The sequence below is a fragment of the Coenobita brevimanus genome, chromosome 14, assembly GCF_032717465.1.
Source record: "Coenobita brevimanus isolate Jiangsu-jjx chromosome 14, ASM3271746v2, whole genome shotgun sequence".
Lineage (NCBI taxonomy): Eukaryota > Metazoa > Arthropoda > Malacostraca > Decapoda > Coenobitidae > Coenobita > Coenobita brevimanus.
This window is the reverse complement of record NC_136967.1, coordinates 54219702-54236455: the sequence shown is the minus strand read 5'-3', so window position 1 is coordinate 54236455 and position 16754 is coordinate 54219702. Positions and strand designations below refer to the sequence as shown.

The 16754-nt window shown below is 41.8% G+C and overlaps 1 protein-coding gene across 1 annotated transcript in view; it reads right to left on the bottom strand.

The window, feature by feature from the left end:
• The window catches only part of LOC145390402 (uncharacterized), a 52957-nt gene that overhangs the window by 22853 nt on the left and 13350 nt on the right, over positions 1 to 16754 (bottom strand). Inside the window, exon 2 of the mRNA XM_080265336.1 lies at positions 5530 to 5755. Within this exon, the coding sequence (XP_080121462.1) occupies positions 5530 to 5755 (226 nt within the window). The remainder of the gene's footprint in view (positions 1 to 5529; positions 5756 to 16754) is intronic.

Genomic DNA, 16754 nt, shown 5'->3' with positions numbered 1-16754 from the left:
AACAACGGCCCTGGTATGTGTTATGTAACAATATCACATCTTCTAGGCTGCCATTCATGTTAATTTTCTCAGCTTTGGAAATAAGATAAAAATCTAAACTCGACAAGAAAAATAATTTACTGTCTTCCAACGTTCGTTTCATGGAAACAGAAGATCCACTTGCCTCCCTTTAAACAAAATGTCGCAAAATTTCTCTTATGTAACTGTAATTCTCTCTCTCTCTCTCTCTCTCTCTCTCACACACACACACACACACACACACACACACACACACACACCTTCCCCTCGTTCTCCTCCTCACCACGTTAACTAGCCAAGCATGTCTGTGGGAGCCAGTAAAATTTCCTTCACCAAGCTTACGTGACAATGCACCGCTCCACACCCGATCAAGCTAAGGGACACCCACGGTCGTCAACCCCGCTTATATGGGCGTATCTTTTGCATGGGAAGGAGGGGCGTGGGGCCGTGACGCGCCTTAACCATGGGACGCAGATGCGACACGCGACGCTACTGTTGCTCGAGTGTCAAATTGGGGCGCTGGCATGTGATGGCACCAAGCAGCACCTTTAACTTAATTCTAATTAGGTGTCATGCGGTTTACCGTACTAAACAGTCAAAAAATTGTTTTAACACCATCGGGTTCTCAGCTGAATTAACATCTCCTCACCCTACGCTATTCACGTGGCACGACTGTCAATCGCAAGAAGAAACCAGGGCACCTCCACTTCATGAAAATGGCCACATCATTATCCTTAGTACAGAGATGGAGCCCACGTCCAGCGAAACAGACGTGCACTACGCATTCAAATGCAGCAACGACCATATAACAGACAGGAGGGAGACAGGCTTGTGTTTCCCCAGGAGGAACTACTACTCTTATGCCATGATGTGGTTAGAGTAGAGTAAAGTTCAAGACCAACATCTTTCAACACTAGTTATTACTCAGTCACACATGTGCTTTCTATCAGTGATATAGATGTATTGCCCTTCAGGATCCTTATCAAAGAAACTATACATGTTGGTGTCGGTCATCTTACATCTTACCTGCGTCACGAGACACCAGGTACATGAGAGCACTGGGAGCTTATCTAATTCTTGGTACTGAAGAAAATTATACAGTAATCCTCCACTGTACTCAAACTATTAAACTTACAGCATCCATTTCCTGAGGGTTTATATTCATGGACCCTCCCACGCTCAGCCACAATTTCAGCTCATCCCACCCATTTCTTGGTCGTCCATGCTGATTTCTTAACCCCTAACACACTTTTTCTTGAAGGATATTTTGATATAAACCTTCACTCCCCTTAAACCATTACAACACCATCCATTTTCACAAGATGTAGGGTCATGTCCCAGTCCCACATTCCAACTCATCCACCCATTCTTTTGCTCACCGTGCCCATATCATTACCCATCACCTTGGAGTGTTTCATCACGCGACACAAGCCATGAGGTAGATAAGCACTCTCACTCACTTTGTATTTATCCTCTTTCCATTCCCTTAGCCATCTTGTTTTGTCACTACATACTCAGTTGTACGGATTGTCACAAGCTGTGCAATCCCGAGAATCACGTATATTCAGTTAAACATACTGTCACTAGTTGAATAACCGCTGTCGTTTTTATATCAGTCAGTCTCAATTGAAATGCAGTATATACAGTAATAGGCTACTATGTTATGAATAATTTTAAGGTGTTCCAGTTCACTCCAGAACTCTCACTGTCTAAAAACATTAACTCTCAAAAGATTGCTCCCATGGTTCCCTGTCGCTCACATTATTGTGTGTGTGTGTGTGTGTGTGTGTGTGTGTGTGTGTGTGTGTGTGTGTGTGTGTGTGTGTGTGTGTGAACCTCTCTACACCACCAGAAGGTACTTTTAGTGCACACCTGCTCATGTTCTTCGGTTTGTCATCGTTGTGGCGTGACATTACGCCTTAGGCGTTCCATCTTCCATATCCCTTTCCTCCACACACACACACACACACACACACACACACACACACACACACACACACACACACACACACACACACACACACACACACACACACACACACACACACACACACACACACACACACACACACACACACACACACACACACACACACACACACATTCTCCCTATACTGTACTTCCTAATTTCAGACTGTACTTTCCCCTATCATTCTCATGCTTATCTCCCTTTTTAAATATTTTCCCCAATATATCTTTCACTTGTTTATTTCATTACTCGCTCGTTCCCTTCTACATTCCAGCCTTCCCCACAACATTCTCTACCTCTGTCCCCCTACTCGCTGCCGTGCCACTGCCGCTCGCTCATTAGATTGATATTATAGCCGCTCGTTACCCTCGCTTCGTGTCGCGGGAGTCAGTTAGGCACAATTTCTTTGTTGAGCGTACATACGGGAGGTGATTACGCTGGCCTGGTGGCTGGGGTAGGCGGGGTTGTGGCGGTGTAGTGGCGTTACGGGACTACACACCCACACGAGAGGCTGACTGCGATAATCACGCTTATACCTATACACTATGGAGGGCCCACCTGCCTCGGTTATTAACACTCCCAGGCCTCTATGACGAACTCTCAAATGAATAAAGTCGTATGAAGTTAGCCGGAATTGAATACTAAAGTTGCACTGCACATGACAGGATTAATGACACCAGAATTAGCGTTTTCTGGCACCTATACCTTACTCTTAGCTGAATATGATAGTCTGACGTTAGCTAAAACAAAATTACAGAATCGTCTCCACCATGACAGGATTAAACCACTTCGCTACAATGACTATTATTCTATTTTGGGCATCCTCAGACGATGTTTTCAGCACAGGAAGGACCCCTAGTAGTGAGGGAGTTAAAGATGCTTGAGCTTAAGCTAATGAGGGTTGGGTGTTTATGGTGGTGTGGATAGAATAGAGCTGAGGGAAGAATTGTAAAACTGGTGGGGAACTCGAGTGATGGGTTAGGTGAATGGACAGTGCGACTCTCTTGCTGCAAACTGTGATAAATAAACTCATTACTTCTAATTTAGAGACTAATGCTAAAAAAAAAATAAATAAATAAGGTAGTTTATCACATAGCCTATTAATTAGGTAGAGTAACGTTCTGCCAGACCACAATTTATCTGATTGATGTTTTGTTTGTGTTGTTTCTTGCTGTACCTACTAGAAATTTCACGTACATCTTGGTCATGCACTGCTGTTATCCATGCCTGCAGTAAAAATACGCTATTTTCCATGAGCCAGCAAAGGTAATGTGCCGTCTTTACATCAATTATTGCTTCGCCGTGGAAACAACTGTGCAGGAGTGTCAGTACTGTAAAATACTGTCACTGAGAAAGAAACTTTTTTTAGGGGGAGGGGAGCATGAAAATATGAAAAACATAACGCTAACTTGAAATATGACGATACATGAGCCTGACTGTTTAAAATTAAATAATATTTATCCCTTTGTGTTTTCCTAATGTTGCCATAAAAATTAAAATGCCACTCACGACCACACCACGAGTAATATTCCCACTTCTGAGAAAAGAAAGTCATTATGGCCATCAGTCTGGCGAGATGAAGAAAAGCGGAGAGTCACCCACTAGAATGGAATACTTTAAGATTGCAGCCAAGAGTGAGGAGGGAGAACGCTGTGTTGGCGGTGGTGGTGGTGAGGTAAATACGTGTTGGGATGATGGTGGAACTGCTACGGTAATTAACCTTGTGTGACGATGGAATATGAATCTAGGAAAAGAGAGGCGGTCCCAGGAAGTTATAGTGGCACGAGAGAGCAGCGGTGTTGGTGTAATTGGCCAATATGTCGTGTATGGGCGAGAGCGGGTGAGAGGTGGGGCGGCACGGTAGGCAGATTTATGTCACATCCCGTAAAAGGGTTGGGTTAACAGTATAATCCGCGTATGTTGTAAGTTCTTATACCCTTTTCTATAGACCTGCCTCCTCGTTCACATGGGAGAGTCGAAAAACAAGACAACCCTCTAATGTTTGATTGCTGAAGTTACTTTCATCAACCATTGCCACCTACTTCATGTTCTCTTGAATTGCTTACAAACAGTGATGCTCCATGACTGTGACAGCGACACACTGTGTCTTTGAACTGTATCACTGAAACAGATTCGAGCAACAGAAAATGCAGACAAAGACTGCTTTGATATAACATTGATTTCTTGAAGTCTGAGAAGGCAGTGACAATCGAGACAGCAGCAACACAACCGAAAAAAGAGAGCGGTGAATGACATTCAAATAAGAAAATTACAGGATGCATAACACTGTATCAGAGAGAGGTCTTGCTGCTCGGAGATGGATGCGAGGCAGCACGCATGAGCGGCCAAGACCCCTGCCGACTGATGTTCTTCCTATCTTGAAATATAGTCTTCCTAAATCTGGTGCTTTCTTGTCGGGTAATGAGGCAGAGTGATGGCAGGAGTCACTGAGCCTGTAGATCCTGACTGACTGTATGTAACGTAGAACCAGAGAAGCACCAGGGCGTTGGGTACATGCTCAACACGTCGCTGTTTTTTAGAGTATTATGTCGAGAATAGGCATTGTTTACCATGATGCATCAAGGTCCATCATTGTATTTCTTTGTGGATAATTTTCTAAAGCAGGGTTCCGTTCATGCATGGGTCAGCCTTGTTCACCTAATGGCTGTGGACCATGATCAGGCAATTAAGCAAATATTACGGCAGTTTGCCCGCTAGCTAATTGACGCTAGCATGTTAGAACGCAGGTAAAAAAAGAGCTAAGACAATTCTGTAATAATGTGAGAGTCACCACTTGGACTTTGATTCTGTGTTACGTGAGTGTGACTGAGTTCCCTGACAAGAGTGACGACTGTGAGGCTAAATGCTAAGTTTGTACACACACATTACAGTTATATGAGTACCTACTTAGGGTCTATGGCAGCCAGACCATACGCCATATATCAGACTTGTGGTGCTTATTTTTTTATTTGATTATATACATATATATTTTTGCAAATCAAGAATACACAAACCAAAGGCAAAATTACCTCAAAAGTTGTCTCTTCTAACGAAATGAAAATAAAAGAAACCTGGCTCAAAATAATTTCAAGATGCTCTAAAAAGATTGTCATACGCAGAGGAAAATACAGACGTGTAAATGAAGGACTTATGAAGGATAGCATTTCCATTAGAAAATTTAACAGAAACTTCGTTAGGGTATAAGGTTAGATAAGGCCTGCGCAATCGAGAGAGAGAGAAAGAGAGAGAGAGAGAGAGAGAGAGAGAGAGAGAGAGAGAGAGAGAGAGAGAGAGGAGGGGGAGCCGATGAAGTTAAGTCTTTGACACCACCCTCTTATGATATTCACGTAGCAAACCACGCCTTACACACACACACACACACACACACACACACACACACACACAGCTGCGTTTCACACTGGGACGGATAAGACCCCTAAGCAGTTAGCAACTGATCTGGGTTCAGAAATAATGTCTATGCCAGTAATGTCAAGAATGTTCAGCTTGGATTATACCATTTAGCAGTGTCCCATACCACCTACCGTCTGTTCTGGTACCAGGTCTTGACCTGGGTGTCGGTCAGGTTGAGCTTTGCCGCCAGCTCCATGCGGTCCTGTACACTCAGGTACTTCTGCCGCTCGAAGCTCTTCTCCAACGTCTGAAGCTGGTGGTCCGTGAACGCCGTCCGCGCCTTGCGTTGCTTCTTGTTGGGTGGAGGTCCAGTACTGCTATCATCGTCCCCATCCTCGCCAGGCCAGCCAGGCGACCCTGAGGCAAAGTTTAATCCTCAGTTACCCCTCACACTCACACTCTTTTTAATGATACTCCAGTCACAATCAGTCTTTACTGATCTAATTTGCAAGGCAGGTTTCCTTCATTTTCACATCGTTATTCGAAATGTAATTCCACAATTTAGAACAAAAATGTTTAAACATTGCTCTTATAATGCTCAACGCTTCGCTTCCTGGCTTCCACGCTTAGTGTCTAATTGCAATATAAATCAGGTATAATATTGCTGCTGAAGATGGCTGAGCATAGGTCTCATTTGCCTTCACCAACACCTGCACCGCACCCATGTCTCGTAATTTACCCAGCCCTTCCATCCCTGCTCCTGTGATCCATTACCTCCCATCACCACAAATCCCATGCTTCTGACAGCGCCCTAACAGGTAGTAATGAGGCTTTGACATGCATCCTGTCACACCTGCTTCGGGGCATATCTAAAGGAGGGGGGAGGAAGAAGGTAACAGGAAGTAACATGCGTACACGTTATGCAAAGAAAATTAAGTAAAGAGGAAGTAGGTAGCAGAAAATAATATGTGTACAGGTTACCCAAGGAAAAATAAAGACGTGAAGGAACACGATATTTTTGGAACAATTAAATGATATTGATGGTTTGCGTACGCTTTGCTTCAGCCTTTGAATCCGTCTTATATGAAAATTTGCCTCCACCACTGTCTTGTGGGAGAACTGTGGTAAGGTAATTCCGCCGTGACTGGGAATAATCCAATGACTCAATTCCGTGGCGTGATGCGATCACCTCTGTCACACACGCACACTCTCCGTCGGGAAGTGTGTGAAGGTGACGAATGGAGGCGATTAGTTTCCTCCCCCACTGGCAGATGGCACGGCTGTTTGCTGATGTGGGTGAGAGCTGAGGGGATGACGTTTTCATGGCAGTGTGGGAGAATCAGAGAGCAGACCAAGGGTAAAGTGACGGTAGAAGGCTTTAATGAGTTGATAAAGATTACTACTTTATGAAACTGTTACCACAGCTATACACCTAGAGAGTTACAGCTTTAAAGCTTTTGTAGTGTTCTCTAAATCGTGTTGAAAAAAAAAAATGAGCAGATGTGCGTTCACTACTTTCCACTGGGCTGAATGGCAAAATATTAGGCCAAAATTATTCATCAAACATTTTTATTATTGGACTTACAACCAAACAGCTGTATCACAATTAGTTTCTGAGATACTTCAATTTGAAATATCCATTTATTAAAATATTAGGTAGGTAGGGGCGCTCACCATCCACTCACTCGATGTAGTGCTGCTGTCGGGTGTCTGCCCTTTCCTCTCCTCCATCCTTCTTTCCTTCCATCCTCTTCTGTCTTTCTTTCCTTCATTCTTTCCTCGTCCTTCTGCCTACGGGTGACTTTACACTCCCTCTTCTGTCTTGCTTTCCTTCCTTCTTTCCTCTTCCTTCTGCCTGTGGGTGACTTTACACTGAGTAACAAGCCAAATGATTTCCTATACACCAGGAAACCATTTACTACGCTGGGTAGTAACCATATAACCATATTTTGGCACCTGGTGGTTTAGTGGGTAATTATTGCACTCCAATCGGATTGAGCCGGTGAAGGTTTATATCCAAGGGATGGTTGGGGTTGATTGCTCATGTATTGCCACTCAGGGATGAGTGAGGCTGGTCACTCTTATCTTAAATGTAGGGACCAACTGCCTAGCCCCGGGCTCCTACGCTCCTCATGGGGCAATGTAGGACTGGATGATGAATGGATGGATGGATAGAATGAAAATGAGTATATGACCCTCAAAAAAAGGTCAAGGTCATTTATTTTTTGCACAAGGACTTGGGTTACCCTAAGGTACCTTCATTTGTAATATCGAAGAAAAAAAAAGATAGAAAACAATAACTAGTTACCTATTCTTACTGTTTAACTAGTTGATATATATATATATATATATATATATATATATATATATATATATATATATATATATATTTATATATATATATATATATATATATATAATGTTACGGAACAGAGAAAGATAACGTACTCTCTAAGTGAGAATGCTAAAATCACTACTGTCCCGTAAAGTTCCAGGTTCAAACAAAAGAGTTAGGTAAAATTACAAGTTAAAGTTTAATGCTTAAATTAACAACAAAACATTCAGAACTCATAAGGATAATGTAATGGCAAATAAACAGGTTAAATATATGGTTAACTGCAATAGCCTCTATTAACACGAAATTAGCAAGAGTAAATTTATCTAAGTCAGCCCTGATAAAATGAGATACCAGATAATACTCAGTGAATGCCAGATAAATTATTACAGATACAAACTATCATCCAAAATGACTGACAAAGAACCCTACATAAATTACAAACTTCACTAGGCCTACAAATTAAACTTATGCTATACAGTACAAGAAAAATACAACAGTTATACTCAAATTACACACAGCTGCTAGATGTTTGGAGATTTCTTGAGCACTCACAATAATAATATCTGTACAGGGGAGGACAGAGATGTGAACAAAATGAGGAGCAGGTCTAAGTGGCCATGATGCAGAGACTGAGCTCATTATATAGGGGCCAGCAGAGCTTGATACAACTTGTAATAAGGACGCGCAAATGAAGCGATGGGGACAAACGGTCGACAATCCCGCACTGAATAACAGAAAGGACGACTTACTCTACTATAACGGTAGAAGGGGGGGACTGAGGCAGAACACGCTCTTGATCAAACATGCAGCATACTGTGCGTTAAAATTACACAAAGGATGATGAAATCATAGGCTATGTAACACCTCCCCACAAAGAAAAAAGAAATTTACAAAGGAAATTTCTTATTACTCTAAAACAATCTGTCTAAAGTCTAGATAAGCAATCTGCAATAACATTTTCTTTCCCTTGACATGTTGTATGTCTAATGAATACTCCTGAAGAAGTAGACTCCATCTTGTCAATCTCTGATTTTTATCTTTAAACTTACTAAGGAATTTCAGTGGGTTGTGATCGGTATAAATGACTATGGGGTCAAAACCAGAACACAAATAAAATGAAAACTGCTGTAAACCCAAAATCAAGGCCAAAAGCTCTTTCTCAATAGTGGAGTAGTTCTTTTGAGGTGGAGTGAACTTCTTACTGTAATAAGATACAGGATGTTCAATACCCTGATCATCCTCTTGCAGCAAAACAGCCCCAGCTCCTGTATCACTTGCATCAACAGCCATCTTAAAAGGCTTAGCAAAATTTGGAGTAGCGAGCACTGGCTGACTTAATAGAATAGCTTTAAGTTTGTTGAAAGAGGATTCACAGTTATCGGTCCAGACAAATTCAACTCCCTTTTTCAGTAGGTCTGTAAGTGGTGATACAAGAATAGAAAAGTTAAGAACAAATCTCCTGTAATAACCTACCATTCCCAAAATCTTTGTAGCTCTTTCCTACTTTTAGGTCTGGGAAGATCACTTATAACCTGAACCTTAGCTCCTGGTGGTGCAACATGTCCATCACCAATTACATACCCAAGGTACTGAACTTTAGCTTGACCAAACTCACACTTTGATAAATTAGCTACAAGATTAGCCTGAACCAAACGTTCAAGAAATTTACTGACATGGCATAGGTGATCTTTCCAGTTGTCACTGAAGATTAATACATCATCAATATAAACAACACACCCTGCCAAACCATCTGTTACAACATTCATGAGCTTCTGAAATGTGGCTGGTGCATTCTTCATACCATATGGCATTACCGAACATGCAAAAGTCTTTCCTAGTGTTACAAAACATGAGATCTCCCTAGCACGTTCAGTCATAGGTACTTGCCAGTATCCCTTTAACAAATCAAACTTACTTATGTACCTAGCCTTTCCGATCTTGTCTATGCAATCTTCCACACGAGGAAGAGGGTAAGTGTCTGTTTTAGTTATCTGATTAACACGTCTGTAGTCGATGCAAAGCCTCTGTGACCCACCTGGCTTAGGGACTAGAGTGACAGGAGAACTCCACTCGCTCTGACAGGGCTCAATCATCTTGTGGTCCAACAGGTAGCCAAGCTCCTTCTGGATGAGAGGAACTTTCACTGGGTTCACACGGGAAGGAGGCAGTTTAATTGGCTTTGCGTCTCCAACCTCGACATCATGCATCAACACAGTAGTTCTTCCTGGAGTGGCACGGAACACTTGCGGGTACTCCTGCAGTAATGCCGAAAACTCCTGCCTTTCCTTGGGAGGTAGATGAGAAAGCTTAGTCTGGAGATCATTCATGATATCAGGATTCTTCCCCAAACTATCACTCAGGCTCATACTGCATGGGAGAACTTCACTTGTAGACTCGGGTGGAACAGCTACAGTGCAGACTGGATTATTTTCGTCCCGCCTGTGATATAACTTTAGCATGTTGATGTGACATAGTTGCTTGCTCTTTCTACGATCTGGTGTGGCGATGACATAGCTGACATCACTGAGTTTCTTCTCCACGAAATAAGGGCCACTAAACTTGGCTTGAAGAGGTTGCCCATGAACTGGTAGCAGAATCAAAACCTGATCTCCTGGCTGAAAGTGGCGTAACCTGGACTTATCATACCAAGTCTTCATCCTCTCCTGAGCAGCTCCTAAATTCTCTCGCCAGCTGTAAAGCAGTGGACAGCCGTTCTTTGAAATTCATCACATACTCCAGCAGGTTGACGTCATCTTCCTCCGACAGCCAGCATTCCTTGAGTAACTTAAGGGGTCCTCTTACTTCATGGCCAAACAGTAGTTCAAAAGGTGAGAAGCCCAGTGATTCATTTGGAGATTCTCTTGCAGCAAATACAACGAATGGAAGACCTTTATCCCAGTCTTTCTGATGTTCCAAACAGTATTTCTTGAGCATCGATTTGAGTGTTTGATGATATCTCTCCAACGCTCCTTGGGTCTGGGGATGGTAAGCTGAAGACGTGATCTGGGTGATGCCCAACGCTTTCAGAGACTGCTTGAAAACGTTTGACATGAAATTACTTCCCCGGTCTGACTGTACCTCCTTAGGCAGACCAAACTTTGTGAAGAACCCTAGCATTTCCTTAACCACGTTCTTTGCTGAGATGTTTCTATGTTGAATGGCTTCAGGATAACGAGTAGCCATATCAATCATGGTCAACACATAAGAAAATCCTGAAGAAGTCTTAGGAAGAGGGCCCACAATATCCACCAACACACGGGTGAAAGGCGCCTCAAAAGGAGGAATGGGAACTAGAGGTGCAACCTTTTCGGTCTGATTACACTTCCCCACAACTTGACAGGTGTGACGACTTACAATACCAGGAAACATCCCTGAAGATACCTGGCCAGTAGAAGTGTTTCAAAATGCGTGCCACAGTCTTCCTCACTCCAAGGTGTCCTGCCAAACTGGAATCATGAGCCACTCTAATGATATCCTGCCTACAAACACGAGGGATGACAACTTGATGTACAACCTCCCATTCACAGTCGGCTGATGCTGTTGAGGGTCTCCACTTCCTCATAAGTACTCCTGACTTTACATAATAACAAGTAGAAGCACCGGCTGACTCTTCTTCACTGTAAGCAGAGTTAGCTAGACCTTTCAACTCAGGGTCAGCAACCTGCAACTCAACCAACTCTTGACGAGACAAATTATCAACACTACGGGGTACTGCCTCATCTGGTGAGTGGTCCAAATTAGCAAGAAAAGTGTCAGCTAGATAACATCATCATCATCATTATCCTCTAAATCACCAGTAACTTTAGACTTAGCCCTAGTGACAGCACATGCAGGGAACACATCAGGGACATCACAATCCTGGGACGCAGCCACTGGCTCACTAGACAACTGAGGAGCTGGACACACTTGACTTCCACCAATATCATTTCCAAGTAAGAAAGTTACACCTGACATTGGGAGTGTCTCAACCAACCCAACCATAACGGAACCATTAACAAAACCAGACTCTAAATTCACTCTGCACAGAGGGACAGAGAAGTAATTATTCCCTACACCTTGTAAGATTACAGTTTCATCAGAGGAATTAACATTAGAGCCCAGAACACTGGTCAGCATAAGGGATTGGCAAGCACCTGTATCACGATATATTTGAACTGATTTCCTGTCATTACTGACCAGAGGACTGACAAAACCATCAGACAGGAAATTAGCACATGAACTCTTGAGAGTGTCACCCACGTTACTGCTCAAAAGAGGAGCTCCATCATGAGAATTTAAGTTACCCCTCAAAGCAGGTTCAATTAACTCGGTTAAAGAATTCTGGGAACTCTCAAGAGTGGACACTAGACCAATTGACTGAATATTTAAAGACTCCTTTTTGTTCACATCACGCTGTCTCCTGAAACATCTCTCCGTAGTATGACCAAGCTTACTACAATAAGTACATTTACTTTTCTGAAATCTAGAGGTGAAGCTGGTATTTACTTCCTGAGAAACATCATCCTTATTCTCTTTCCTGTTACCTGTACTCTGAGTAGAGGCAACGTACTTACTCTCAGCTTTCCCTTTTTCTTTAGAATATCTCTTGTGAGTGAGAACATATTCATCAGCTAAAACTGCAGCATCAGACAAATTATCTATTCTTTTCTCATCAAGATATAGGCTTACATCTTTATAAATACACCTTTTGAAATCCTCCAGCAAAATTATCTGCTTAAATTTACCAAAATCAGAATCCACATTCTTAGAATTTAACCACTGCTCTAATAGATCTTCTTTGATTTTTGCATACTCAACATGGGATTGCTTATCTTGCTTGTAAGTTGTCCTAAATTTTACTCTATAGGCTTCAGGAACAAGCTCATAGGCCTTAAGAATCAAGCTCTTAACTACATCATAATTATCAGACTGATCCTGAGGCAAAGATGCATAAGTTACTTGAGCTTTACCAGTGAGAACAGTTTGAAGGAGTACTGGCCAATACTCCTTAGGCCAATTAAAACCTGTAGCTACCCTCTCAAACAACTGAAAATACTTTGTTAAATCAGATTCATTAAAAGGAGGGACAAGTTTAACATTTTTAGCCACATCAAAATCATCAGAGCAAGATGATCCAGTTCCACCTTGTTTCATGCGATACTCATGGTCTGCCTGAATCCTGGCAAGTTCAACTTGTGCCTGAGCCTGTATCTGTGCCTCCTGAATCCGAACCTGAGATTCCGCCTCCTTTGCCTGAGACTCAGCCTCCTTAGCACGTGCTTGAAATTCAGCCTCCTTAACACGAGACTCCGCCTCCTTAGCACGAGCCTCCTGCAGGGCTAGCTGTAACTTAGCTATTTCAATCTGCGTTTGCTCATTTGGAGGAGTTACATTAAACAAGCTTTCATTAATCATATCAACAATTTGATCTTTAGAATGATGAGAGCGAACAGCAATTCCCAATTGTTGAGCAACAAGCTTAAGTTCATTCTTTGTTCTGTTTTCTATATCACACACTGTTTGCACATTTGACAAAAAATCTTTGGCTTCATCAAGTGTAGTAATAGTAGCCATCATGAATAAGTAACAGTCACAAAATATCAAGCAATATCCTTATGATAATATCCTGAATATCCTGATAAGAGGTCGCCAAATTTATGTTACGGAACAGAGAAAGATAACGTACACTTTAAGTGAGAATGCTAAAAATCACTACTGTCCCGTAAAGTTCCAGGTTCAAAACAAAAGAGTTAGGTAAAATTACAAGTTAAAGTTTAATGCTTAAATTAACAACAAAACATTCAGAACTCATAAGGATAATGTAATGGCAAATAAACAGGTTAAATATATGGTTAACTGCAATAGCCTCTATTAACACGAAATTAGCAAGAGTAAATTTATCTAAGTCAGCCCTGATAAAATGAGATACCAGATAATACTCAGTGAATGCCAGATAAATTATTACAGATACAAACTATCATCCAAAATGACTGACAAAGAACCCTACATAAATTACAAACTTCACTAGGCCTACAAATTAAACTTATGCTATACAGTACAAGAAAAAATACAACAGTTATACTCAAATTACACACAGCTGCTAGATGTTTGGAGATTTCTTGAGCACTCACAATAATAATATCTGTACAGGGGAGGACAGAGATGTGAACAAAATGAGGAGCAGGTCTAAGTGGCCATGATGCAGAGACTGAGCTCATTATATAGGGGCCAGCAGAGCTTGATACAACTTGTAATAAGGACGCGCAAATGAAGCGATGGGGACAAACGGTCGACAATCCCGCACTGAATAACAGAAAGGACGACTTACTCTACTATAACGGTAGAAGGGGGGGACTGAGGCAGAACACGCTCTTGATCAAACATGCAGCATACTGTACGTTAAAATTACACAAAGGATGATGAAATCATAGGCTATGTAACAATATATATATATATATATATATATATATATATATATATATATATGGTATGTTTAATATCAACAAGCTCGGAAGACCCTAAGGTAACTTCTTGTGTAACATCAACAAAGGCTCTGAAGACAAAGGTGTTGAAGAAAGCGTGTGTAAATTTTGCGGTTGTCACTATAACTGGCTAACTGTATGCATATCTGTAACCATATTCCTTTCAGATCATAAGAGGGACCACAGCTATAATATATATATATATATATATATATATATATATATATATATATATATATATATATATATATATATATATATATATATATATATATTAAAGCTTTTGTGGTTTTCTCTAAAACGTGTTGCATAAAAAAAAATCAGATTTGACGGAAAGGTAAATGCCAAGGATCGTCACATTATTCAAAGAAGTAATATAACTACAGTTTGTCTTCCTTAATTTGGTGGAAATTCTCTTCTCTTGGCAGCTTGTTTCCAATAGCTAAGAGGCAAAATATGACATTCCCTATATCCTTTCTACAGACCTTTTTAGTGACTTGCACGATGTTTGTGTTCTGTTGTTACAACTTAACAGTGAAAATGGAGAGATGGCAAAGTCCTTTTTTAATGAATGCAGACCAAAATATTAAAATTCTCTAAAATGAAGTACAAGAGTGATAGGCACAAAGAGAGTGGAGCGATGGGGTGGCTAGATGAGGTGATGGTGATGGCGGCGTTATCTGCCAACACCCAGCCTCCATTACCCCCGGAGTGGCGTGGTGTGATGAGCCCTCTGATACACTAATTACCTGGGAAACGACCAAGTCCCCTCAGCTCCCTCACAGCTAGCACGGGTGGGGAGAAGGTAGGACAGAGGGATAAGGAGGAGGAGGAGGGGTAACAGGAGAAAAGGTGAGAGGCGTAGGATTGAAAGGTGGAAAAGGATAACAGTAGAAGAAGGATGAGAGGAGGATAATCAGGACTAGTGACCATCAGGAAATAGTACAGAAGGATGTCTAAAAGCGGAGGGGTTTAACAAAGCAAACTAACTCCTCCTGTTGGAAAAGTGTATCCCGAACATACACTGAGTAAAACTGGAGAGCCAAGATAAGCTAAAATAAGAGCCCTCGCAGTGAAAAGGCTAATTTCCCGCCACATCTCGTTCAACATCACACCAGTTTTTCCATCCTTACCCTGGGTTCAAGGGGTTTAGGATAAAATGAGAAGGAGGAAGAAGAGAGGAAAGGAGAGGAGGATGAGGATGGAAATATGAGGAGGAAGAGCCGATGATGCAGAAACAAGAGAATAGGTGTTTATACAAGGAGATACAGTTTATAATAAACCCTAGCAGCCCGAGGATGTATACTTTCATCAATTCTGGTTTTCTCTGGACTTGCATAATTATTTCTTTCAGTCCTATGACGTAATTGTTGACTTTATTACTGCAGCCTTCAATCAGTTATATTCAGCTTAGGGAGTGAGATGAGATTGTGAAGGGGTTAATGAGAACTGTATCTAACTCCTACACTATCAATGGTCTCTCCAGAGTTTAACAAAATTATCTAATGGTGCAAAAAAAATACATGAAGAAAAAAATAACGTACTGTGTGTGTGTGTGTGTGTGTGTGTGTGTGTGTGTGTGTGTGTGTGTGTGTGTGTGTGTTTCTCTCTCTCTTTATCTCCCCCTTATCCCTCATTTCCTCCTCCTTCACTCAATTCCTTTCCCCCGTTCTCACCTCTTCTCTCTCCTCTCTCACCCTCTGTACCTCCCTCTCCCTTACATCCCCACTTCCCCATCACAAGTCCCGTACATTTTCCCACACCTTCTCCACCCTGATCTGTCCCTCCCTTCCGGCCGACCGAGAGTGGGAGCAAAAGAAGCACGCAAAACGCATATTAAGATCAGGTTGACGGTAATTAATTCCTATTTGTGACTCCTTATCATTATGGCGGTGGGAGAGGCGGTTCAGGGGCGTCTCGGGAAAGGCGAATCTACGGTACAGTGTCGATGGGTCCATTTTGTGATGTGAAGTTGGGAGGGAAGTGGACGTCCTTTTCCTTGATGTGTGAGAGATACCCAGGCTGAGTCGTAGTGTCGTCAGCTTGGGAAGGCTTGTGGCACCTATTCCTTTGCGATTTAGTTTGTCTGTTTCGCATTCGTATCTTCTTGCATGCGTTTTTTATCTCTTTGTAGTTACATAGTTGACATGAAATATCATAAGTGAATATCAATGTGCAATATGCAGTAACATCACAAGAATATAAACCCCAGAATGAGTCAGCTGTCTCTCTCACCTTCTTACGAGGTTAGCCTAGCTCTGAATACAACACGTTAATATTACCTCGTATGTTATGCAACCTCTGTTCATATTAGTATGACGTCAGTGACAAAAAAAAAAACAATACAAAGAATTACTATGAAAAATAAATCGATAGGGAAGAGTAGCGACGAAGTCTATGCCATTAAAAATATGGCTTCAACTCCTTCAGCTTCACATTTACTTTCAAAGTTCACATATTGCAGTCAAAGGGCTAATTCAAAGCTTCCACTCCCTTTCTGTTAAATGTGCACAGGTTCGGGTGAAGGATAGCTAACCACATCGAATCTCTTGGTGTTGCTGTAAGTTACTGCCGGTGATGTGTCGCCAGTTCCCTCTTACATTCTCACCAACCTGAG